Raw genomic sequence first — 25,480 nt, 5'->3', positions numbered from 1 at the left:
ACTCTTGTTAGTATGAGTCGTCTCTGTCTTGTTGTGAGATGTGACTAAAGTCCTATCCAGCCCAGAGGGACCTTCAGATGTGTTCTGGTTTCAATAGGGGTAACAGTGGATCATTATTGGTAGCTTGACTTGGAGATGATAAAATGATCAAACTGATTGATCCACTCTTACAATGCCTCCCCATTAGTGAGGTGACTGATTAATTCTCATCCTCGGTTTGGACAAAATGTGAAGAACCATGCCTTGATGACATCGAGCTTCAATTCACCTCAATATCCTGTGGCACACCACATTATGCTATCCCGGTGAAGGTTGTACACAAGGTGCCAGCTACCTTCAACACAGCCAATCATTCACACTGTTCTAATTCATTATCCTCTGACCAATTTGATGACTCCCAGAAGTAGGCAGAAATCAATCCCCTTCTTAAGAAGGCTTCATTAGACCCTTGTTCACTAAAATAAATTACAGATCAGTTTCTCTTCTTCCGTTCCTTAACACTGTAATGAGGTGAGGTGCTAACCAGCAAGTTAACACATTTCTGGAATAGTGCAAGCTTCTGAATTCACAACAATCAGGTTTCTAATCAGGACTAAGCAGGGTGATCATGTTGATAGCAGCCACAAATTAAATCAGACTTACACTTGATAAGGGTGGAAGTGCCTTCCTCTTTCCTTTGACATGGTCTCCTATCTTGCTTAAAAGAATAAAGGAAATGGGTATTCAGAGCACAGCTGAGCTGGTTCAGCTTCTGTCTGAGTAGACATTCACAAGCCGTCTCCTTGGACAATTCACGCTCTACTTTTAAATCTGTCACATGTGGGTCCCTCAGCAATTTTCCCTCAGTCCACCCTTTTTAACCCTTATGGGCAACCTCTTCCCCATCTGGTATTATCGTTTGGTTTTTAATTTTTTTGTATATGTTGATGATACCCAAATAACTTTTAAGGTTAAAGGGTCTCTCACCGAAGTACATACACTAGCACAATCATGCTTGGTGGCATTGGCTACCTGGATGAAAGACAGCCCTTTATGCTGAAACACCTTAAAGATGGAAATATTAGCTCTCTGCAAACTAGACCTGTGGTCCTGTTACCGGTGGCCCCGCTGTTTTGGCATTACTCCTAATCAAGTTGAAGCCCCTTCAACATGGGAGTGATCTTCTATTACAACTTTACTGATGTTTATTCTCCAGAACACACTAATAGCCACACACACAGTTGTAATAAAGTATCAAATGTTCACTGCTTCTGTTGTTCCTGTTTCCTTTAATTAGTTCTTAGATCTGTGGATCTGGATTATCGAAAGCTATTGGCCCAGTCTTAAAACTAAGTAGACTGGACTACTGTAACTCTTTATGTACTGGTCTTCACGTTTTACAGCTTTTCGAATGGGAACTCGTGCAAAATGCCGCAGCACCGCTGATCTACAGTATGCTCAAATATGTACTAGCATCCTCACTACTCCTTTCCCTACATTGATTACCTGTTTCCAAATGTATTATTTTTCAAAGCACTCTACATTTGTGATAAAGCCTTGTTCCCAACATATTCCAACACCTTCATGACTGCAGTACTCGTTTTTTACAAACACATAAGCAATCTCATATCTTCTCCTTTCTTGGCACTCACCATCCTGTTTAAAGAATTCTTGCATAGGTGGTCAAGCTTTTCCTTTAGTCACAGCTTCCTTGTGGAACAGCCATACTCTCAGTCTGTGGGTCCAACCAATCTTAATTCAATTTCGCAAACTATTGCAGGCCTATTTTTTCTCTACAGAACAGTATTTTTACTGCTATGTGGTAAATGTTCTCTGCGCACCAAGGCACCTTCACATCCCATGGTTAACACATAAATTAACATTAATATTCTACTAAGAAGTGATTGTATTCTTCCAAGTAGAAGGCCATATGAGCTGCATGAAGTTGCGATGTGTAAGACACCAAACCAAACAATAATACAGTTAAGGAAACACTCAACTTAAAGGTCAACTGCAAGTTTAAGAAGAAAAATGTAATTAAATAGGAGGAATAAAATCGAGAAAAATGGGATATGTTATGAAACAATGAGAGCAAAATTGTATTGCTGGATGCACACTGGGACACTGCTCTCTAGTGCGTAGTGCATGCCATCTGACGCCTAAAACATGTAAAAATTGTCTATGCTCCTAATTGGCATGTTTAAATTATCTGTAAGTCCCTATGATGTCTTATCTTCTAGGTTCCAATTTTGATCGGAAGTGCCAGTGGTCCTGTTAAAAAACATGTATTTTGCAATTTGTTGGTTTCATCATTCCAGACATCAAAATCTGTCTTCAGAATTGATCTTCTTAAGTCAAAGAACGAAAAATAAAAAATAAAAAACATAAAATTAAGAAAAAAAATCCAGAAAGGGGAATGGGCTATGTTGAGATAGCATCAGGAGAAGCTAATACATCTACCCTTCCATCTCCCAAAAATATATTTTACAAAATGTAGCAAAATATTAATATAAGCAACACCAGGTTTTGTGCTGCAGTTTTGTAATACAGGTTCAACTCTTCGCCTCTAAAAAATGCAGAATGTATCTACTAGTCTCTCCAGTGACTTGAAAATAATTTAAGCATTTTTTTCATTTCGAGTCATTCTTTGGTTGCCTTGCCTATGAGTAAATTAGGTATTCTTTACATGCATGAACATGCTTACTCTGCATACTCACAGCAACTTACCAAGTCCTTGAGTTATAAGAGCACAGTTCTGGATTTGCAGGACAAAGAAGAAAATTGACATGGTCTATATCCAACTTGCAATTAATTCTACCATCCCATTCTTTATCATGTCCAAGGAAGCATTAAAGTGTAAACATAAGAGTAAAGGAAGCCACCACTCCCACACATGCCCAAAATCCTAGGGAACATTGTCACAAGTGCAGGAGGTTCAAGGGGTGTTGACGAGATCAGTGTTATTTGTCCAGTCTGACTGATAATCCAACCCTGTTGGTAATGCATTCATCGGAGGGTTGAAGGTGGGGTAATCGATCATATTCCTGGACAGAGCTGGTGCAATTATTTGACTTGGAGTCGGGCAATGATGTCTCATATTGTATCTTCCCTTCCTTATATGCCCTCACATGTGGCTTTAATCCAGACATCAGGTGAGGGCTGAAAATGAGTGTTATTGACCTGGCTTCACTGCCAGTAACGCTACTTGATTTGTTACTATCCGTGGAAAGGTTATAAAATTGTTCTTTATACAATTAACTCGAAAAAGTAATAATTTAGTGCAGAAGCGATCAAAGTATTTTATGAAAAGCACTATTATTAATTTATTTTTTCTTATTTGTTTTAGGAATGTTCTGCTGTGGGACTGAATATGTGAACAAATCAGACACAATATGCTGCTCAAATGAAGTTGGCGGCTTCAAAGCTCACATCATACACGAGGGTCCAGCGTCGGTGAGATGCTGTGGGATAGAACTTATTGCCAAGGATGAAGGATGCTGTCATGGGCTTGGATATGACCCTATGAAATATGTTTGTCCTGACAGGATCTCCACATCAACCACGATGACGGTAATTGACTGAACACCTTTGTGCCCTAATTTTTAAAGGAAAGGGAGATACATGGTGCATACGCATTCTTTCGCAAAACAGAATTATAAAAACTCTTCTCTGCATTATTCATTTTTACATTACACCCGTATTAATAGCCAATGTCTTCACCGTGATGAATGTTATTGCAGTGGGAATTTATAATGATTAACCAAATTGATGAAACTGTCTAGGTTTTTTTTTTTATCGCCTCACATTGCCACTGTTCCAATCTTTGCAGGTTTAAGTCCATGCTCATCCTTCCATTCTACAGCACCCTGCGTGTGCAGGGTGGGAGTAGGAACAATTTCATTCAAATACTATTTTTTTTTTATTTTGACATTTAAATAGCACCACTGGCCCACATATGTTGTAGGGAGCTGCATAATAAAACGTTCAAAATAACAGGTGTAAATGGAGATGGAGTTGGAGACCATCACTATAGTGAACAAATGTAAAGATCTTTGGATTATAAACAGATCAGTGTTTTTGTCTGTTAAATAGTTTTTATTGAACGTATTTCTCTCTCATTATATGTGTCTCTATAACCTCTAGTGTTGTTAATTTTCTGTATTATTTTAAATATTTGTTGACATAATATACCACCAGTTGTCCAAGGATCATTGTGTCCTCTTTCAACGACTAGTGAAATATTAGCTCTTAGTCAAATTAGTTCTCCACTGTTGGAAGTAAAACATAACATGTTCCAGACACTGTAGTGTTGTTTTAAAGGAGACATAAATAGATGTAGATATAACCAAAATTCATAATATGGCTTCTATAGTGTGTATATGTTTGTACCGCTTTATCTATCAAACGTACAATTAGTACGAAGTCAGAATCGAATACAAAACTGAAAAGACACTTTTGACTTGGTTGTCTATTCTCCCCATTCAAGCATAGTTGAAGCCTATGTTGTGACAGAAGAAAGCTAGAATTATTGCGGATTCTATCTGTTGTTCTGTGTTGTGCATGCCAAACAAGGTGGCATTGGGAGGCTATATTTGATGAAGAAGACACCTACAACTAACAGTAGTGATGTTATTTGTAGTGTAATGTTGGCTCCATTAGTCACTTAATCAAACCACTACGGCGTTCCACGTTGGCAAAGAAGAACTGAGATGGTTTTTCCTGTTGCTCAATAACAAGCTGGACTGGATTGAAACCTGCTACCTATGAGTGGTGGTGCTGATCTGGGGAGGAGAAGAATGCCATCCAGTTAACCCCCATTATTGATCTTGAAAGTCTGTCAGCGTCTCTTCATTAAAGGAAAGCATTATCTGAGACGTAAGACTACTGATGGGTGTTAATGCAACCTTTTATGAGCTATCATTTGTTGATCTAGTGCCACAGAAGGTCCCAATGCTGGCGTGTCAAGCACACTAGTGTTCCGATCCACAGGTTTAGAAACCACTGGGTCGGTAATACAATGTGTTGAGAAGTTTGTGGAGCAGAATCTTTAATTGAGGTTCAAGTTAAAAAAAAGAAGTAAATTGATACTTGTATAGCGCACTACTCACCCGCAAGGGTCTCAAGGTGCTTGTAGGAATACCACTGTGGAACCCATCCTGGCTTTCCCTGTGAGGCGTCCACTCCTGGGCACCCCCAAGGTGGAGGCCAGGCATCCTTAGCATTGTGGGGGCCGTTGTGGAGATTAAGCAAGCTATTGCCCAGAGTTGCACTCTGCACTCCATGATTGGAATAGGCACCGAGGCGATAATTATCAGGTCCGTGGAATTTTGAGCCCAAGACCCGCCGAGGCAGGGAATTGAACCCTGGTCCCGGACTAGACCTCTGCATCAGGGTCTGCCGCTCTAACCATTGAGCCACACTTCTCCAAGTATACCCCTCTTACACCAAAGGTGTAAACTCAATAAGATTGCCAATGTCATGACATAGCTACTGTACCAGTGGTGTCCATCAAGCGTGAATTTCCCCAAAATCTGGCATGGATCAATCCCTCTTGCACCTATTTCTGATATCCCTTGTTTAAACAGAGTTCATGTTAAATGATTCCATATGTACTATGTGTATTACTCAATTCCTTTACGCATTTAAAAAAGAATACATAGTATTTGTCTCATCTGAAACCACAATTGCTTTTTGCACACATTATTTTACAATTCCGGTGGCCATGTTAAAAGGGTTTACTCATTTTCAGGCACCTGTGTTAAAAAAAAGCACTCTGCTCTCCGCTGATTATGCAGATACCCTGGTGGCTGGTTATCATGTGTTTACAGTTAATGATCGATCAGTCCAGTGTGTCCATAGACAGTAATTTGATGTACATGAAGTGATTTATACACCCGACTACCTTGAATGTAAATTAGCGGCAGCAGTTCATTGGGCACGCGCGCGGAATGGCTGACATCCGGTAATGGCGGCGAGGATTCCGGTTCAGTTTACAGCTCAGAGACGCCTGACTCCCAGACCCTGTCACAATCTACTAAAGTAAACTGGGCCGAGCACCTTTACTAGGCAGCATTATGGGATCACAAATGACTGGTATAAAAACCTGTCGGGAGATTTATGGAGCCGGCCTCCGCATTTCATGGTAGTCAAGCCTACACAACGTGACCCCCATATGAATTCGGTTGTCATGCGAGCACAATAGTCGCACTCCTCTATCATTTATTGACAGTGACGCGCCTGTCAAGGGGCTGCCGGGGTAATCTGCGAGTTCTTCTGTCTGTTTTCATGGCGCGAGCCGGGCCTTCCATCCATTCCGACGCCAGCCTCTAGCAAGTTGCAGGTGTCGCTGCAGCGAGGGGTCCACGTGTTTGACAGGTCCGAATGGAGCTTTCAATTCAATGCAATATGTCGGTGTACCGGGCACGTGGCGGGGTCAAATACCATTGAGGAAGATGGATCACGTGCTTAATGTGTCCCTGGAAGGCTATATAGAAAGGTTGGAAAGGTTTATGCGTGCTGGAGAAGTTACACACATTCAGTCACAAAAGAGCTGCATACCATGTGGATACGACACAACTCGTCCTTCCTGCTTTTTTTTCTTTGCAGAATATATTCGGATTGAGATGTGTTAGAAGTCGGTGTTTGTCAGGCCTAGTGGTGTATTAATTCGTTTGTTTTTTCCTCGCAAACTGTTCATAATTCTGGCAAAAGTATTAATGTACATAATTCTTGCAAAAGTGTTAAAACCTTGCAAAGTAACCATAGTTTGGCACCAGGCGTGATACTATGTCAAAATGGTAACTTGAGCTAACATTTTTTTTATCCAATCGTTTTTTGTGTTGTCACTTGCGAGGATAAGCCACATAAGTTATGTGAGTGCTTGCAAAATGTGCTTTAGTTAACTGATTAACACGGTTTCAGAGTACTCAATAGCAATAGTTAAGAAGTTTTGTACAACCCCCTCCTGGTGGCAGGTCGTCCCCTCTCCTTTCCTGCCCGCTACCAACCAACACTGGGTTCCCTTTTACTTAAAATCACCACTGACCACGTGCTTTTGGTGCCTTAAAAGGTCGCAATTTATTCAACTTCAGATGTTTACACATTTGTTAACATTCCTGGACATAGCAACTGTTTCTCGTTCATTGATTTCCATTATTTACATTTCCCTTGCAGTATGTACCCAGCCTCCTCAATTTTCCCGGGAGGTGAAGGACGCCTTCTGGGCCTCTGATTCACGGGTCTCTAGGCTTCAACTTGCTTCCGACTTGGAGGGTGTCCGTCTGGACCTGCCTGGGCTGAAAGTGCCGTCCCGCTCGCCCTATGCCCTTTTTGTGGGCCCTCCCTGCTCCCAGGGGCCCCTGCCGTGTGCCATCCCAAGGACCGTCATTGAGCATCTAATCTATCTCTCCTGAGGCTGAGCCCCTGCATCTTTCTCCCTCGGTACCCCTGCCGTGAGACATCCCAAGGGTCCTGCGGGAGCATCACATCTACTCTTTCTATGGCGGCCCGCCGCCCCTTGGCTCCCTCAGTGCCCCTGGCATGAAGCATCCCAAGGACACTGTGAGAGCCTTCAATCTACCTTTTTGTTAGTTTTCTCTTTTTACTACCTTCCTAATGTTTGCTGGTCCACGCTACCTACGTTTCCCAACTGGAGGGAGCTCCCCCCTACCCCGGCCCTCCCTTCCGCTCTCAGTTGAACCCCATCTGTTCCAGTACCCCTACGATGTTCAGCAGAAACATGTCCATTACTACCCCAGTAAGGTGTACTCCATCCTCCAGGTGATAACCTGGTGACCTCAGTTTTATGAATCCGTGCCTCACAAACCCCCATCAATTGGCCCTACAAACCTTTGCCATGGTAAATTTAAAGTTTCCATTTGGATTTCTCCCCCTCCCCCAAGTCCACTGCCCCTCGCCAGGCTTTTCGCACTATTATCTCGGAGAAGATTACTTCTGCTGGGCGCACCAGGCGTTTGCGCCTGGATTTATCCATTGTTCCCGGTCTATGGCCCCTCCATGACCTCTGCACTATTTCTTCTGAGAAGATTTGCTCGGCCGGGCGCACCAGCTTAGCCACTGCAGCTAGGCACTCCTGCATATTTGCTACCAGGCCCCTCCTACCCATCGCCTCCTAGGTGGACTACCATTGCGTCCGGTTTGCCACCCCTCCCTACTGCTTCTCGCTGCATTTATGGTTCGTCAGTTGAAAGCTTTTATTATTAAGACGAGCGCTCTGAGTCAACATTGTAAGATCTGACCGCACTACTGCAAGTGGTTCCAGTATAAAAACTTGTACCCTCATTTCCAACTTTTAGCAATATGACGCTATGTATAATGCTATCAGCAAGCCTTCTGATTTGATGCCGATCAGTGCCAGTGACTACTGTGGCAGTGTGTGCCGTCTGAGACCAGAAACCAGATTTGCTTTTGCCTGCTGGCCCTCTTTATCCGCCTCTTGCCCTAATCTGCGCGAACCCTGAAGGGGGGGTGCTGGGCCTGTCCTTGGAGGACCAATCCTGGTCATCCTCTCTCTAACCTTAATTTAGATTAGGGGCGGGGGAGGGTTTCACGCCCCCGAACGGCGTTTGCTCCGGCCCCCCATTGGGTCAGCTTCGCCTCCGCAGCCCGGCTTACATCACAGATTATTTGCAAGATGAAAAGGTAAGCAAGGAACACACTTTCATACAAAATGCTCACAAGTTAGGGATGCCAACTAAAACGAGAGAAACATTGTGAAAGTGGAGGTAGAGGGAATCGAAAATCTTTCTGAGTTGCGGGTTGGCCAGAATTCAGGAACCCTGGAAACTACGCTTTTGCAAGAGAAACATTGCACAGCCTCCTCGGCAATACAAGGCGGGCACCAAATCCTGTTGGGAGAAGCCCATTTACACAAAACAGGAAGCATCTAAATCCATTCTGGCTTCATTGTTTACATCGGTGCTTACCCACGCACCTCTCCACGACCTACACCTGTTCAAGGAGTGATGGATACTGTTTAAAGCCTGTCCTCTTAGGGAATAGCCATTCCCGGTGTTCTTATTATAACTAACCCTGTGGTATCACACCTGCCCTCTTCTCTAACATTGTAAGAAGAGAAATAGAAAAAGACTTGCTAATGTTGGTACGTCACCAAAATATTCGGTATTATTGCCACTTAAGTATGTTAATTTGAGTGGCCAGGTGATTAAAAAGAAAAAAAGCTAGCCTAATCAGGAGAGGCAAATTGTGTCCCATTTGGACTAAAAAATAGGCGTGGGGATTGTTGACTTGTCAGTAGGATAAGAGAGTTTAACTAGAACTTATTATCTAGACTTCCCTAAACACTTTTTGAAATCTTATCGCAACTTAAAAATAATGTGATGTTCCATGTTCCCTGGAGCTAGGAGCATGGATAGCCTGGAAGCTGAGATGAATCTAAAACATATGATGTGGGACAGGATGCGACACAAACCTAATTACAAGATCCAAGTATAGTATTAATGCTTTATATCACCAGCACAGCTGCACATTCAATGTAATGGTAATCACAGCTGCACTTTTAATCTAATTGTGATCGTCCACAGCTTATCTAACTTTACCAACGTTATTGATCAGACATACTTGAGTATTTCGTTATCAATACCTACTTGCACCCTTAGTTCAAGAGATTGCAAGGGTAGTTCACTTTTCCTGCAGTCTACCGAACTTTGCAAAAAAAGCAGATTTGAACAGTCCTAGCATAATCCTACTTCAGATAAAAGTAATCTATTTAATTGTGGCACAGTGATATCTCCAATATATTATTTACAGTTTGGGTGATGTCCTGATTCCAGAGCATAAGAGCAGTTCCATATTTTCACCAGAGTACTTTGAAAAGAATAACCAATGGGAGCATAAATGCTTTCATTACTCCTAAAAGCATTTTCAAGTGCTATTCAGAACTGTACTTCTTATCCATCACTAGTCTCTACAACTCCAGCCATTACCGAGGCACATCTTATTACTGCTCTTTTGTGCATTGTTTCGCTTCTGGGCACAATAAATTCTGTACTAAGGGTCAGCACAAAATCTTGGCTGGATTAGAGTGATTTATACCACCAGATTCAAGATGTAAAATAACAGTCCTGCTGTGGGACCTTCAACCACTAATAGAAGCCCACAATTCTCCTTTAATGTTCAAGGTACCCATGTTTATATCCATGTTGTTAAGCACAAAAAGCACACTCCATGACATGTTTAATACTTTAGCTTCATGAAAGACTTTCTCACTTTGTTAGTGTTGTCAATTTTTGCTTGATGATAGATAACTATTATCTTATTCTTTTCATGATCTCATAATTGAATATGTAAGAAAGAGATATATTAATTAGGGTAGAAGGAAGTCCTCCACAAGGAATAAAGTAATCACAGTGTTTGGTCCAGTCAAAGGTTTCAGTAATTGAAACTTGAGCTCAACTCCTGGTAGCTATGCAGAGAGGGTATGGGCTTAATTTAAAGAAAATGTGTAAAATATTTAAGAGTACCACAACAGTTTTAAAAAGTAAAAACACAACACAATAGAAATCCCACCACAATTAAGACAACTAGATTAAAATGTAATAACAAAATGATCAAAATCCAATAAGGGGAACTGATGATATGAACTTTAATACATTTAAGAAAAAATAGAGGCAAAACCACCAATGATAGTCTGTGGTCGCTGTTATCCAGGACCTAGGTGTGATTACAGGCCAAGTGCGATGAAGCATGGGTCGGGTACACCAATAAGGTTTGTCCTCATCAGAGTTTTACCTTCTGACTTCGTCTCGGAAATGAAAGTCATTATTCTCCAGTGGGACAAGGTTGCAGGCTATATATGTGGAAATCCACTGAAATTCAAGTAGCCACTGGATGAGGTCCCATTGAAACAGAAAATTAAATTGTTGTGCCAAGGGAAGTCCTTGCGTCAGCTGGATACTTTTGGCACCTCCGCTTGGTCAAGATTTCTACGTTCAGGTTAGTCTATTTTTCGGGGCCCAGAATCCTCCTACAGGACAACATAACAAGTATACCCCTCGACTGTACACCTCCATCTACTTAGATCCGCTTGGGTGTAATAAAAAAAACACATCTTCAGAAAAAAAGCATCATTTTTCCGCAGGCAGCTTGATCAGGTTAAGAATATACCCAGGGAACTCTTCAACATTGTTAAAAGACAAACTACATAGCACCTTTGCAGGACTTATTAGCCACCAATGAACTCTGTGAAGAAATCACGTTACTTCACAGAGAAGATCCCAAAAATGTATCAATCCTTCTTCCAAAGCCCGAACCTACCTCCCCTGATCCTACTCCTCCATGCTCCCCTCTGTCCAAACGGAACCAATTCCTGCCAAGGATAACCTGATACCCACCCATACGAAAAATTATGCCAACTGGTCGGAATTCAAAACCATGTCCAAAATAGAAGTCTTCAACATAATTGCTTGCATGGAGCCCACTTTCTACACCTCTGACCATATCAAACAATCTGTTAAAGGTGCACAGTACTCCCTAAAACACCTCAAGAAAATGAAACCTTTCATCCCCAAGATGATTTCAAGACAATAGTTCAATCCCTAGTCCTCTCTAGACTGGACTATTGAAACGCCACCCTAACAGAGACACCAAAATCTCACCTAGCCCCACTAAGATCAGTCCTCAACATGGCAGTCCGACTCGTCGCAGGCATTAAACGGTTTGAACATATCACACCAACCCATAAAGCACTCAGCTGGCTTCCTATTGAAGGTAGATATATCTACAAGTCGGCATGTATCACGCACAAAACCCTTCACACTCATCCCCACAAGTACCTAAACAGCAGACCTGTGAAAGAAGGACGAGTCAGAACTCTGAGAAGCTCTATCTCACTTCTTTTCATCCCTTTGAAATTGAAAAAGAAATCCACCCAGTCCCGATTATTTTCGGGTAATGTACCCAGGCTGTGGAACGCTCTCCCTATTGAACTCAGATGCAACCCCTCCTTCTCCTGCTTCAAAAGGGACTTGAAACTCCATCTCCTCGACAAATACTTTTCAGACGAAGCCAACTGAACCAGACTCTCCTTACTACCTTGACCATCAAGGATTTGTTGTTTGTCTGACATTTTCACCTACCTAAGCCAGCTCTTGACTCGCCCCTCTAATGTATTGTCTTAAAATGTTTATTTTGTTATGCATATCTCATCTTGTATACTTATACCATGTTTTTCACTACTCTATTCATTCATGTTGTAAAGCTCTCTGATACCCACTGGTCTAGCCAGGGCTATATAAAACATATAAAATAAATACATGTGTTGTAGTATGTCATTCCAAGTGACGTTAAAGAAGAAGAAATATATTTTCTGTCACCCTTTGAAAGTAGGATAAAAACAGCACCGATGCCTATAATAAAACTTCTGAAACTTTTGTTCTGATAAGAAGGAAAAAAGTCCCATTACAGTAAACCATGTTTGTATTCCCTTAGAGTGAAGAAGACTGCTATTCCATGGCTCTTTGTCCTGCAAGCATGGCTGCAACAGCTTACTGTGGTCGCTGTGACTTCAACCCCAACATCCACATCTGTGCTCGGAGGAAATCACCCAGTATTTATTTCAGACAGGATGAGAAAGAAGACGTTTGTCCTACAGTGGAAAAGACGGTATATAGCGGAGAGCCACACAGACATTCCTTCACAGGTATGGCACTTTGTTTCATGTCTGCGTTCTTGTAACTGTCCTATTTAATTAAACATCTTCAGAACAGATTCACTAGCATTTTCAATGTATTTATTTATGGGGAGGTAAAGGGGCGATACGAATTGCAAATTTATAAAGGTAGTTTACAAATACCTTTTAGGAGACGATCACATTCCAAGACAGGTGTTGTTCTAAATAGTGGGCTAACAGGAAACACTCCAGGAGTATCTTCTAAGAAGGATAGTCTCATCAAAACCAGTAGGAGATTTTTAAAGAATTGTCAGTGTGTTTATGTGAGTACTCATTGTGTAAGAAAAAAGGCTCAAATGGAGCCTCATATGAAGAAACGGCCAAAATAGATACAGTTTTTAATCAACGGTTTGTGAATGGGAATCTGAAAATCTCATGTCTTGAAATTTGGAAGACATTCATTGTTTTGGAAATCTAAATATTCTTGTGCTTAATATTTCATTGGCTAATGCATTTTATGATATGCCTTGCCGAATTGTTAGGCTTTCTGTTTTCCAAATCTAATCCTGTAGCTCATTTCCTGCAAGAAATGAGTGAATTGCACAGAGTTATAAAGCCAACAAAAAAGGGTTCGGCAAAAATAGGGTAGTGAAGAGAAAAATCTGGGGAATACTGCACAAAAAAGTTGTCATTTCCAAAGATGAACCTTTATGTAAATGTTTGTATGACACTGTGACTATGGCAAAAGCCTAAAATCAACATGACTATTACATGAGAGTCCACACCTTCCGATGCAGAAGGCTGTCCACACTGTCAGTTTCAGATCCACAGTAAAATGCCTTCTTCAAAATAGTCCTCTGAACTTCTCCACAGCAGGCAACATTTTATTGTCCTTAGGGCCATCTGAACCCTCCGGCCAAAAGAGCAAAGTTTCACACGTGTAAGCAAAATTGTTGCAGTGTGTTGCATTGTAGCATTTATTTCATGCATTCCTATCCCTTGATAGTGCATCAAAGCTCTATTAAAGTTGACGGAATCAAGAACTATGTATACAAACCAGAATGACTTATAGTCTGAGAGTCAATTGAGTCTTCATTTTAGAAAAAGCAATGTGTTTATTGCTTTTCCTAATTTTAGAAGCTATTTATGATCATGTTCATCATGCTGCATGTTACAAAGTTGTCGAAACAATGAAATTCAATAAACTGTCAACTACAGCACAGAGACAGCCCTCATTGCTGCCATGGATGATATCTGCCTCATCACAGACAAGGGAAACACAGCAGTCTTCATTCTACACAGGACCTCTCATCAGCTTTCCACAAAGTCTTACACCCAATACGTATCCAACAACTTCACAAAGCTAGAATCCATTGCCCTCCTCTACAATGGATCTACTTCTTCCTCTCCATGTTCTCACAAACATTCAGCCTAATCCTGTGTCAAGTTGGATGATACCAAGAGGCTTTGCAGAATATCCCCATGTTTCTCCTTGAGCTACACACTTTTCAACGCCTCTGAAACTCTTTTGCCACCATCATCATCTCTCACAGGTTCAGCATCATCTCCTACACAAACAATACGCAACAAATCCTCTCAATCTCAGAAGACACTCCCACCATCCAATCCATTTACTTCAAATGCATGTCCGCAGCAGCCAACTTGATCAGCAGCAATGGACTCAAATGCAGCAGCGATAAAAACAAATTACTACTATTCAACAAACACATTTCATTCTGTTTGGTACCTTCACTCCCTTGTTTTTAATGCAATATATTTCATACAGAACGATTTGCGAAGCCAATGAAAATGCATTAGTAACCTGTTAAAAGATATCTATCGGGACATAATCTAAAATTCATTAAGGAATTGAAATAAACATGGATGTACATGTGGGACCCAGACATCAAAAGCCTTTGCCCATTCCAATTTGGACAACTGCTATGCTGGCTGGGTTCAAGGGTTATTTGCACACTCATGGCCAATAGATATTATCAGGTAAACCTAAAACATATCAACTGGGTTGATTTAAAAAACATTATAAATGCTGTTTAGGTAAAAGAGATTAAGAACATGTACAATGGTCTCACATGGCAACTGGGTTGATTCAAAAAATATATAAATGCTATTTAAGTAAAAGAGATTAAGAACATGTACAATGGTCTCACACTGTTAGCAAATGGCTTCTAATTCCCCTCATATGCCCCAAAAACTTTGCAATGGGCAAGCAATCAATCGCTGGACTGAGGTCTGATCTTAAGATACGGAGGGCTTCGGCCTTGGCGACGTGTGCCCAATTGCTTGCAAATTGGCCTCAACCATTTCCTCTTGGGCAGGAATACTTGAGACAAGCAAAGAATACATGGGCAAAAGACTATTACAGCACTGCAACTGGGGCAAGATTGAGAGGTAGTGGATGAATGCCGTCAGGAACCAGTAAACAAGTTAAAAGGGAGGGAACCAAACCTAAACTGTATTTAGAGATTTCTGTCCTGGGGTATGGTGATGATTTCAAAATATTGTTCGTATGAACTTATCAGTTTAAAATTTCTAAACTCCATGGTTAGGCAGCCCCATGAAGAGCTAGAAAGTGAGCCCTGTGCTACCCAATCCCAATAGTGCTTCTTGATTGCGTCTTTGCTAGGGAACAATGGTGGATCATTGGTGTCTCAGTAGCCCTCTAATCCTATCGCGCTTATCAGGAATTTCACACTACGGATCCAGCCAATCTTCCTAGAATGGTCAAGTGCCATAATTTCCTTAAGGGCAGCAGAGTATGAGGACAACTCGGGGTGGACCTTATGCTCAGCCAAAACAGTAAGGGGCGTAACTTAGCTTTCTCCGTAATAGAGGCTTTGCCCAGGTCCAGCCTTTATGGGTGGAGTGGTGTACTTGATGGTAGAGAAACCAGGAACCTAAGAAACATGTTCTCAGAATTCAAGAGGGCTTCCATCTTTTTGAAACCCCACAATTTGGCTCCATAGACTGTGGAGCCTACAGCTTTGGCCTCATAAATCTGTAGTGGGGCTGCAACCAGTTTGTTAAAGAAGGTGCTGTGTTCTTTAAGCAAGGCCCCTACAGTTTGCATGTGCTTGAGGGTCTGTTTAACTACATGTTTTCTGAGATAGTAATACCCAGGTAGTCAAAGGTGCTCACCCTCTCCAAGAGGATGCTACCAAGAGGCTTTGCAGAATATCCCCATGTTTCTCCTTGAGCTACACACTTTTCAACGCCTCTGGAACTCTTTTGCTCACCCTCCTAGTGTTAGTTTACCTCTAAATGACTTGTGAGGGTTAAGCTGTAAGAACTTCGTCTTTTTTGGTGTTAACCTCTAGACTCCAGGAATCACAGAAGGTTTTAAAATGATTTATAAGCAATTTAAGCCCACCAGGTATTTTTGATACTAGCAGAGTATTGTCTGCGAACAGTAAGGTCAGGTACAAAAGAATGGTGGATTTGCTATTTTGACTCGCACATCAACATTAGTTCTCATTAGTCAAAAATCAATTCAATTTTACACACAATGAGCAATACAGAGTGCTACTTTGGCCTTGGATGCACATCCACCTAGGGCATCAAACAGTCACCACCTGCCCAAACCTCAATTCAGGCTGTAGGTCAACACAACGTTAATAAAACACCAGTGCACCTCCAAAATAGTCACTTTGATCCCTTCGCTATTATAGCGTTTAACAGATAGTCCATATCCTTGATCAGAAGCCACTTCCACAAAACCAGACGGTGTAGAAAATTAAAGCTTTTATTTTGCAAACGTTATGATCCACAGCCGACGCGCGTTTCGCCCCCTTCGGGCTTTCTCAAGGCTTTTTATGGTGTAATCATAAATCTCAATTCCTGTATCTATGTAAGGTTTATAAAATCTACTGTTGTGTCTCTATCCAGTTAATCTTGGCCTGAACAGTCGTTATATTATTGCAGGATCCCTTTATTCATTTCAGACACGTAGTGTGGCTAATCAGTCTTCCCAGTAACAATATTAATGTGGAGCCATGTTAAGTTCCACAACCTCAGCGTTCACAGAGGTCCGTAATGAACACCGTCCCTGCAATCCGGCGGCGAACAGTAAGGTTACCACTTTTTCTCCCCCAAGATTGGGGCATTCGCATGGACCTCTGAAAGACACTGAACAATGCCATTCACGAAGAGAGAAGAGCGTAGGTTGCAGAACGCAGCCCTGATGTACCCCCCTGTTGATTCTTATTGGGTCAGTAAGCTGGCCTTGGCAACGCCAATGAACCCTAGCAAAGTTTGCCTCATGGAGGCAAATAATGAGTAAAAAACTAGTTACTTACCTGTACACTATGGTTATTCAGTATTGATATCTTTCATAGATTCACATGCTTGTATCTTCCCCGTCGTCATGGTGGGAGTCTCACAGTAACCGAATGACCATACTAGTAAAAGAAAAACTGCGTAGAAACCCATAGGGAATAACATTGTTTGGTAACCAAACCTCATCATTTTGTTGTCCAAAACTCATCAGTTGCCAGCTCTGAAATCACACTCCCCAACAGAGCCATCCTACCTCAGATTTCCAGCCCGAGTGCGAGACAAGGATATATCTAGAGAAAAAATGGTCTACCTGAGAAACGGGGAGGCGGGTGGGTCGCATGTGAATCTATGAACGATATCAATACTGGAAACCATAGTGTACAGGTAAGAAACTTGTTTTTTCTCCAGTATTGAATCTTTCATAGATTCACATGCTTGTATCAGAGTAGAGAGCAGTGCACATACCTAATTTCGTTTCCAGGATAGAACCCTCTATTGTCTCAGGGCTCTGCTCCTTACCATTAGGATATATAAACTCCTAGAGCCATCCAGTATTAATGAACATGTAATGAAAGAAGTTTATATGCAAAGACAATATTCATATAAGAGTGGCTATTAATATGTATAAGTTCACATATATATACATACTTTTGTAGAGTTATATAAACATATAGTCTGAGAAGTACCTTATTGAAATAAATGACGTAGTACTGCTTGTCCCACTGCTGCATCCTCCTTCCATGCAGTGTCTAGACAATAATGTCTAGTGAAGGTGTGAACATTTTTCCATGTCGCCGCTCTGCAGATGTCTGGAAGCGACACTGCCGCGAACAGAGCTGCTGAAGTTGCCATCTTTCTCGTGGAATGAGCGTGCACTCTGGATCGCAGAGGTTTTCCAGCTTTCTCATGGCATATGGAAATGGCAGAAGTTATCCATCTCGAGATACTAGATCTGGACAGTGCTAAACCTTTTCTAGGCCCAGAAATGGCTACAAATAGTTGGTTCGTTTTCCTAAAAGACTTAGCTTTGTCAATGTAGAATTTCAAACATCGTTTAATGTCTAGAGAGTGCAGGACTCTCTCCGCTGCCGAAGAAGGATTTCTAAAGAATGTAGGCAAGACTACAGGTTCATTGAGATGAAAAATGGAAGGGGCCTTAGGAATGAATTTTGGGGTTATCCTAAGTATAACTTTATCCTGTCTGAATTGAAGGACTGGTTCTGCAATTGAGAAAGCTTGAATCTCGCTGACCCTCCTAGCTGAAGTGAGGGCTAACAGCAAAGCTGTCTTCCATGAAATAAATTGTAGTTCCGCTTTATGCACTGGTTCAAACGGTGGTTTCATGAGCTGAGTTAGAACCGTATTAAGCTGCCAAGGGACTAGCGGGTGCTGAACCGGAGGAAACACTCTGAAAAGCCCTTTAAGAAACTCTTTTATCACTCTTTGCGACCACAGCGATGGATGGTTAGGAACCCTCCTATATCTCGAAATAGCTGCTAGGTGCACCTTTAGTGACGCATGAGAGAGACCTGCTTTGGCCAAATGAAAACGGTACGGGAAAATTTGCTCTGGAGAAGCAGTAAAGGAATGCAGAGCTTTAGATGCACACTGTGAGAAGTTGGCCCGATATGCAGCGTTCGCTATTCTAGCGACCACTATGCATCGGTCCAAACGACCCTTATGGTGATTGGTTGTAAGTCAACCTTAGACCAGCTATCCTAGTAGCGTGGATACGAGCAGTCTTCGGGCTAAACTCTAGAGGGTGTGTTAAGCCAGCTGTTATACCATCACATACCCCTTGAACACCAAGTGAAAGGACACCACACAAGTGTTATGAAAATAAACAGTATATTTATTAGAATCACAACAGCCCTGTACTCTTTATGAGGACAGGGTACTAAGCACAGAACAAAACTCTTAGGAAAATACGTCAAATGCACAATTAAAACAAATGCCCAAGGGCACGGAAAGTTCTAGTGGTCTCGGGCGGACCCGATAAGGCAAGTCGGAAGCGAGGGACTCAGGACCCTTAAGCAAGGAGGTTATGCAGGCACCGAAATGCCGAAGTTACCTAGCCACGAGGGCTGCGGCTGCACAAGTCTTACAGGCGTCGGGGGTCTTCGCTGACGAGCCAGGAGCCGGAAGAAAAGGAGTTGCTGGCCGGCGACCAGTGATGAATAGTTCGTAGTGATCCAAGCCTGGATCAGTGATCGATGATACCTGAAAGCAGAGGGGACCAAGTTCGTACTACTAGCCAGTAGTCAGAGGGTACCAGGAAGGCACCGGATGGCCGTCACCCCGACTAGGTGAGTGGGCGATGCTAGGCTCTGCAGTCTCACGGACCAGGAGGCGTTGTCGACGACCAGGATAGAGGTGCGAGCTGTCCCACGAAGGTTGATGCTGTCGGCGTCGCTGGGCCCAGGATTGGGGCAACAAGCCTTGGCAGATTTCAGGGCCACGTGGTGGGCCTAAAATGGCATCTTGAGTGGACCAGGAGGGTCCGGGGTGCTCCTCTCGCAGAAGGGAGCAAAGGCCAGTCTGGAGCAACCAGACCAGCAGCGTTGGTTGTCGGGTGTCGTCAAGAAGGGCACAAGCCAGCGGCTAGTGACCAGACATTGTGTTGAGCAGCGAGCAGAAGGACCCCACGCAGATCGTGGAGATGCTGGGAGACTGCACTTCGATGCTGGAGCTGCTCAGGGTCGGGGCTTCTCGGACCCCAGAGCACTCACCAGAGAATTCCTTCGGTGATTGTGCTGGTTTAAGAAAGCGTGCAGGTTTTGATGATGGCCGGTCCCTCGAGGTCTCGTCGCACCCACAGATCTCAGCTGAGCTGACGATGTGGGTAGAGGTCAGAGGTGCCAGGGAAGCCGGTTCTCGTCGAGCTGGGTCGTCGGATTCCTGAGGAAAGACTTGCAGCAAACCGCAGAGTTCTTAGATGGTGCCTGCGGATGCAGGGTGACTACTCCTTAGCCACAAGGGAGAAATCTTGAGAAGAGTCTTGAATGTCCTTTCGTAGAAAGTAGTTCTTGATTCAAAGATGATCTAATTTGGAAGGGTCCCCGCTCCGGCCTTTATCCTAAAGAAAGCGGTGGGTACATAACTAGGTCCTGCCCTAGGGGTGGGGCCAGGAAGGGGGGTAGTTACACCCCTCTCCCCCTGCCGGACTTTCCCCAGGTCAGGGGCTGCGCGCCCCTGGAACTGGTTCTAACCGGCAGATGCGTAGTGAGCACCGGGGTGCCACTCCGCAGTCACCTTCTCGCAAAGCCCTACCTACCCAGAATACACAAAACCCTGTCTGGGGTGGTGCGAACACCGCCCCTGACAGGAAACCCTTTGTCCAAGCTCTCCTCGCTGGAAGGACTCCCAGCAGCAGGAGGTCAGACTTGTGTCTGTGGTGGCAGCGTCCATTTTGTGGAGCTGAGGCTTCAGTTAACTTTAACCGGGGTTCACAGTTACATACATGTCGGGTCCCTCTAGAAGGGCGGAATGCTAACCTCGTCGCCAGAATTGGTGAGGGGGCAGCATCCCGATTCGTATGACACCTTACTCGACATGTCTTGATAACGCTATACCGAAGTTACCGATATGATACGCGTTATCATGGAACAGCCCTTGGGTCTTGGTTCCGCAAGCTGCAACCGGGCTCGGCTCGTGCCAGAGCCCAATTCACACGGTTCCATGCACTCTGCCCTCAGGATTGTCAAGGCCTGCCATAGGAGTGACTGATAGGAACCCGGGTGTCCATTGTGAGGTTAGATATAGGGATAATATACCTAAAGCAACGAGCGAGTACGCTACGTTGCCCCAGCTGTCGTGCAGCCAGTTGTGTCAGATTTAGATGGCCATCCAGGGGTGGCACAATACATGCTTCAGCCCCTGGTAGGCCCTGGGTACACCTATGCCCTGAGTTACAGGGTCTGATAAGGTGGCCCAGTGCCAATTGGAAATGTACCTAAGGTACATGGAATCCATTTTACAGAGAGAGCAGTAGGCCTGGGGTCCTGATTGGCAGGGTCCCAGGTCGACTATGTCAAAAACCAGCTAAAACACAGGGCAAAAAGTTGGGGGCAACCATAGTCAGGAGGTACCTTCCTACACAACCCCCCCCAAACGAAAGGAGATAAGGCTATCCTTGTCCAGGTAAGCCTCTATTACCTAAGTGGTCATATGAGGAAGGACCAGCTCTGGCTTGGTTTCCCCCTGTGTCATGGTCCACTAAGCAACCCCTCACCCTAAGGGTATCTGAGGGTCTCCACCATAGGGAATCTCTGTCTTTGGTGTGTCTTGGGAAAGAAGAAGACTGATGCTGGGATGGAGTACTGAAGTGAGGCTCCTCTACCTTTGGGCTCAACTTCCTCCAATCACCATTCATCATGTGTGCCTTTCTTTCTTTAGCTGAGATGCACTGAGCTCTCAGGGTCAGCCTCTGGATATCTAAAGCTGGAGGCTGAGTCCCTCTGTTTGGCTTACTGGAGGGACAGGTCAGGTCTGGGGTTTTTAGGCCCCATGTTTGGCTGTGCCCAACAGTGTCCAGCTGTGGGAGGTCCCTAACTACTTTTAAGGGGGATCCCTCAGGAGTCTGATTTATTTTCACTTGGCTAGGTTTACCAGCTTCAGTGATCCTAATCTGCTGATTAGGAGGTTCTTTTGGACAGGGGGCCCTTTGGGGTCCACCACTGGCCTCCCTGACCTCTACAGCACTGGGCTGACCGAGGCAGGGTAGAGAGGGGCAGGTTACCTGCTCCAGACTGGGTCCCACCTGGGAAGGTTCCACTGTCCTCAGGGGCTCTGCCAGGCTAGGCCTGACTACCTCTGGGGCAGTTTCTTCACCAGGGGTAGAGTCAGTTCCCTGAGGAGGCTGGCTCTCACCTAGTGTCTGGGAGGGGGAAGACTTTTCTTCCTCCTCAATGCTCTCTGTCTGAGTGGAGTGATCCATAGTTTCAGGCTTCACAACACTGTTATCTGTCTGAGTTTGAGCTGTGGCCATCACAACTCCACCAACCTTTTCAGGAAGGGACTCAGTTTGGGTTTGGGCTGTGACCATCACAGCCTTGACAACCTGTTCAGGAAAGGCATCTTTCTGGGATAGGGCTGTGGCTGGCACAGCCCTCCTGACCTGTTCAGGGGGGACTTCTGGGACTGGGGCTGTGGCTATCACTGCCCCACTAACCTTACCATGGAGGTTTACCATTTTAAAATGGGTTTCTTGCTCTACCTCAGCCCAGGCCGAGGTCTCTAAATCATTCCCCAGTAGGCAATCTACAGGCAAGTTTGGGGACACTGCCACTCTCTTGTGACCAGTGACACCTCCCCAGCTGAGATTTACCACTGCTATGGGATGATCTCTCTGCACTCCATCACTGTTCACTACCTGGTATGTGGCACCAGGCATAAGTTGCCTTGAGGGGGCTAGGCTCTCAGCCACCATGGTGATGCTAGCCCCTGTGTCTCGGTAGGCCTCAAATTTTGAACCATTGATGAGGGGCTCTTGTCTGTACCTGCCCAAAGTGTTGGGACAGGCTGTGAAGTTGGCAAACCCCATGCCAGTCTCACAGACAAGAGTATCTAAGTCAGGGGACCTGGTTAGGCCAGAGTCCCCAGGCACTCCCAAAGAAAATGCACCCAGATTCTTGGGGGCACTCCCACCACCTGGGGGATTACTACTAGTAGTAACAGGAGGCTGGGAAGCTTTATTTGGGGGTATGTTCTCCTTATTGTTGTTGGCCTTAGGACAACTGCTGTCAGTTTTGTAATGGCCCACCTGTTTGCAGGTGTGACAATAAGGTTTCTTTTGGGGTTTGGGAGAAGTTGGGGACCCACCCTTTTCAGAGGAATTTTGGGGCCCTGTGGTTTGATCGGAAGATTTATTCCCACCCTTCTCTTGAGGCTTGGTCGATTCCTTCTTTTGGTCACCACCCTGGTTCTTAGGCCTGACCCTGGTTCTGACCCATTTGTCCGCCCTCTTACCCAATTCTTGTGGAGAGGTCAGATCAGAGTCTACCAGGTGCTGGTGTAATAACTGGTTCTGACAATTACTTAAGATTTGCTCTCTCATAATTAGATTGTACAATCCTTTAAAATCAGTAACCTTGCTTCCCAGTAGCCAGCCTTCAAAAGCCTTAGTGGCACAATCGACAAAGTCAGACCAGTCCTGAGACTGAGTTTTCTGGGTATCTCTGAACAGCAACCTGTACTGCTCAGTGGTTAAGCCGAACCCATCAATCAGTGTGTTCTTCAGGACCTGGTAATTGTTAGCATCCTCGACTCTAGTAGTGAGGAGCTTATCTCTACCTTTACCTTCAAAGGAGAGCCACAAGATAGCTGCCCACTGACTCTGGGGAACGCACTGTACAGTGCAGGCCCGCTCCAAAGCAATAATCCACTTGTGGATGTCGTCCCCTTGCTTAAAGGGGGGCACTATCTTATTCAGGTGCTTAGTGTCTAAACTCCTGGGTTCCCGTGGGGGAATGCTGCCACCAGTGAGAATGGTCCCACTCAATTCTTGCTCTCTAGCAAAGGCGAGTCTCTCTTTGGCTAGGGCAAGTTCTTCCCTTTCGACCCGCAGTTTGACTTCCCGCTCCTTTGCTTCGTACACTCTCCTCTGAGGGGATGTCATCCCTCTTCGAGCAGAGCCTCGAGAGCCATTGGTTCGAACGGATCTGTTAGAGCCTCTCGACAGAGACCTAACTCGTCCGTTCCCAATGTTAAGCTGGCCCGAGAGAGGCCCCAGGGGTCTCCTAGTACCAATCTCGTGCCGGCTTAAGTTGTCCTGAGTTAGCTGGCTAACTATGACTGGACCTTTGTCTGCCTCGTCCCCAGATGTCTCTGGCTCCTCCTCCTCCTCTTCGCCCTCTGCGGAGAGATGGATAAGGTCAGGGTCACCTCGGGTTCCCTCGAGGGGGGGCATATCCACTTCTGGATGAGAAGGGTCGGTGTTACCCGCCCTCCTGGCATCATAAGTCTCCAAGAGACCAATCAGAAACGGAATGGTAGGGTTTGCACCCTGTTTTAGCTTTCGAGATGTACAGATCTGTTGCATCTCGTGGAAGCTAAGTGCAGCATATCTGGAGGTGACCTGTGGAAGGTCGACTGACACAAGGGGAGACTCAGAGTTTCCTCCTTTGTCTGACATGCTGCTTCTAGTGTGGTGTAAGTGATGCACCTACCTACACTATGGGTTTACCTACTGATCCCTTGCTAAGAGTTGTAGCCAAGGTGTGCTAAGCCTTGAGGAGCTACAACAGCTGGTTCAGTAGAACTCAGAGTATTCTAAGCTAAGTTATATGTACCTGGAGTACTTATGCGATCTTTCACAAGATATTCTTAGGATACGCGTGGTAAAACAACAGCAAGCTCAAATCCCACCGCTGCCACCAATGTGAGAAGTTGGCCCGATATGCAGCGTTCGCTATTCTAGCGACCACTATGCATCGGTCCAAACGACCCTTATGGTGATTGGTTGTAAGTCAACCTTAGACCAGCTATCCTAGTAGCGTGGATACGAGCAGTCTTCGGGCTAAACTCTAGAGGGCGTGTTAAGCCAGCTGTTATACCATCACATACCCCTTGAACACCAAGTGAAAGGACACCACACAAGTGTTATGAAAATAAACAGTATATTTATTAGAATCACAACAGCCCTGTACTCTTTATGAGGACAGGGTACTAAGCACAGAACAAAACTCTTAGGAAAATACTTCAAGTGCACAATTAAAACAAATGCCCGAGGGCACGGAAAGTTCTAGTGGTCTCGGGCGGACCCGATAAGGCAAGTCGGAAGCGAGGGACTCAGGACCCTTAAGCAAGGAGGTTATGCAGGCACCGAAATGCCGAAGTTACCTAGCCACGAGGGCTGCGGCTGCACAAGTCTTACAGGCGTCGGGGGTCTTCGCTGACGAGCCAGGAGCCGGAAGAAAAGGAGTTGCTGGCCGGCGACCAGTGATGAATAGTTCGTAGTGATCCAAGCCTGGATCAGTGATCGATGATACCTGAAAGCAGAGGGGACCAAGTTCGTACTACTAGCCAGTCGTCAGAGGGTACCAGGAAGGCACCGGATGGCCGTCACCTCGACTAGGTGAGTGGGCGACGCTAGGCTCTGCAGTCTCAGGGACCAGGAGGCGTTGTCGGCGACCAGGATGGAGGTGCGAGCTGTCCCACGAAGGTTGATGCTGTCGGCGTCGCTGGGCCCAGGATTGGGGCAACAAGCCTTGGCAGATTTCTTAGATGGTGCCTGCGGATGCACAGTGACTACTCCTTAGCCACAAGGGAGAAATCTTGAGAAGAGTCTTGAATGTCCTTTCGTAGGAAGTAGTTCTTGATTCAAAGATGATCTAATTTGGAAGGGTTCCCGCTCCGGCCTTTATCCTAAAGAAAGGGGTGGGTACATGACTAGGTCCTGCCCTAGGGGTGGGACCAGGAAGGGGGGTAGTTACACCCCTCTCCCCCTGCCGGACTTTCCCCAGGTCAGGGGCTGCGCGCCCCTGGAACTGGTTCTAACCGGCAGATGCGTAGTGAGCACCGGGGTGCCACTCCGCAGTCACCTTCTCGCAAAGCCCTACC

At 44.7% G+C, this 25,480-nt stretch overlaps 1 protein-coding gene across 1 annotated transcript in view; it reads left to right on the top strand.

Moving 5' to 3' along the window:
• The window catches only part of USH2A (usherin), a 2,319,650-nt gene that overhangs the window by 1,603,813 nt on the left and 690,357 nt on the right, over nucleotides 1–25,480 (top strand). Inside the window, exons 41-42 of the mRNA XM_086925936.1 lie at nucleotides 3,326–3,549; nucleotides 12,448–12,658. Of these exons, the coding sequence (XP_086782062.1) occupies nucleotides 3,326–3,549; nucleotides 12,448–12,658 (435 nt within the window). The remainder of the gene's footprint in view (nucleotides 1–3,325; nucleotides 3,550–12,447; nucleotides 12,659–25,480) is intronic.

Source organism: Lissotriton vulgaris, chromosome 6 (assembly GCF_964263255.1).
Source record: "Lissotriton vulgaris chromosome 6, aLisVul1.2, whole genome shotgun sequence".
In the NCBI taxonomy this organism is placed as follows: Eukaryota; Metazoa; Chordata; class Amphibia; order Caudata; family Salamandridae; genus Lissotriton; species Lissotriton vulgaris.
The sequence above is the reverse complement of the archived record's forward strand: the minus strand, read 5'-3'. Positions and strand labels throughout refer to the sequence as shown.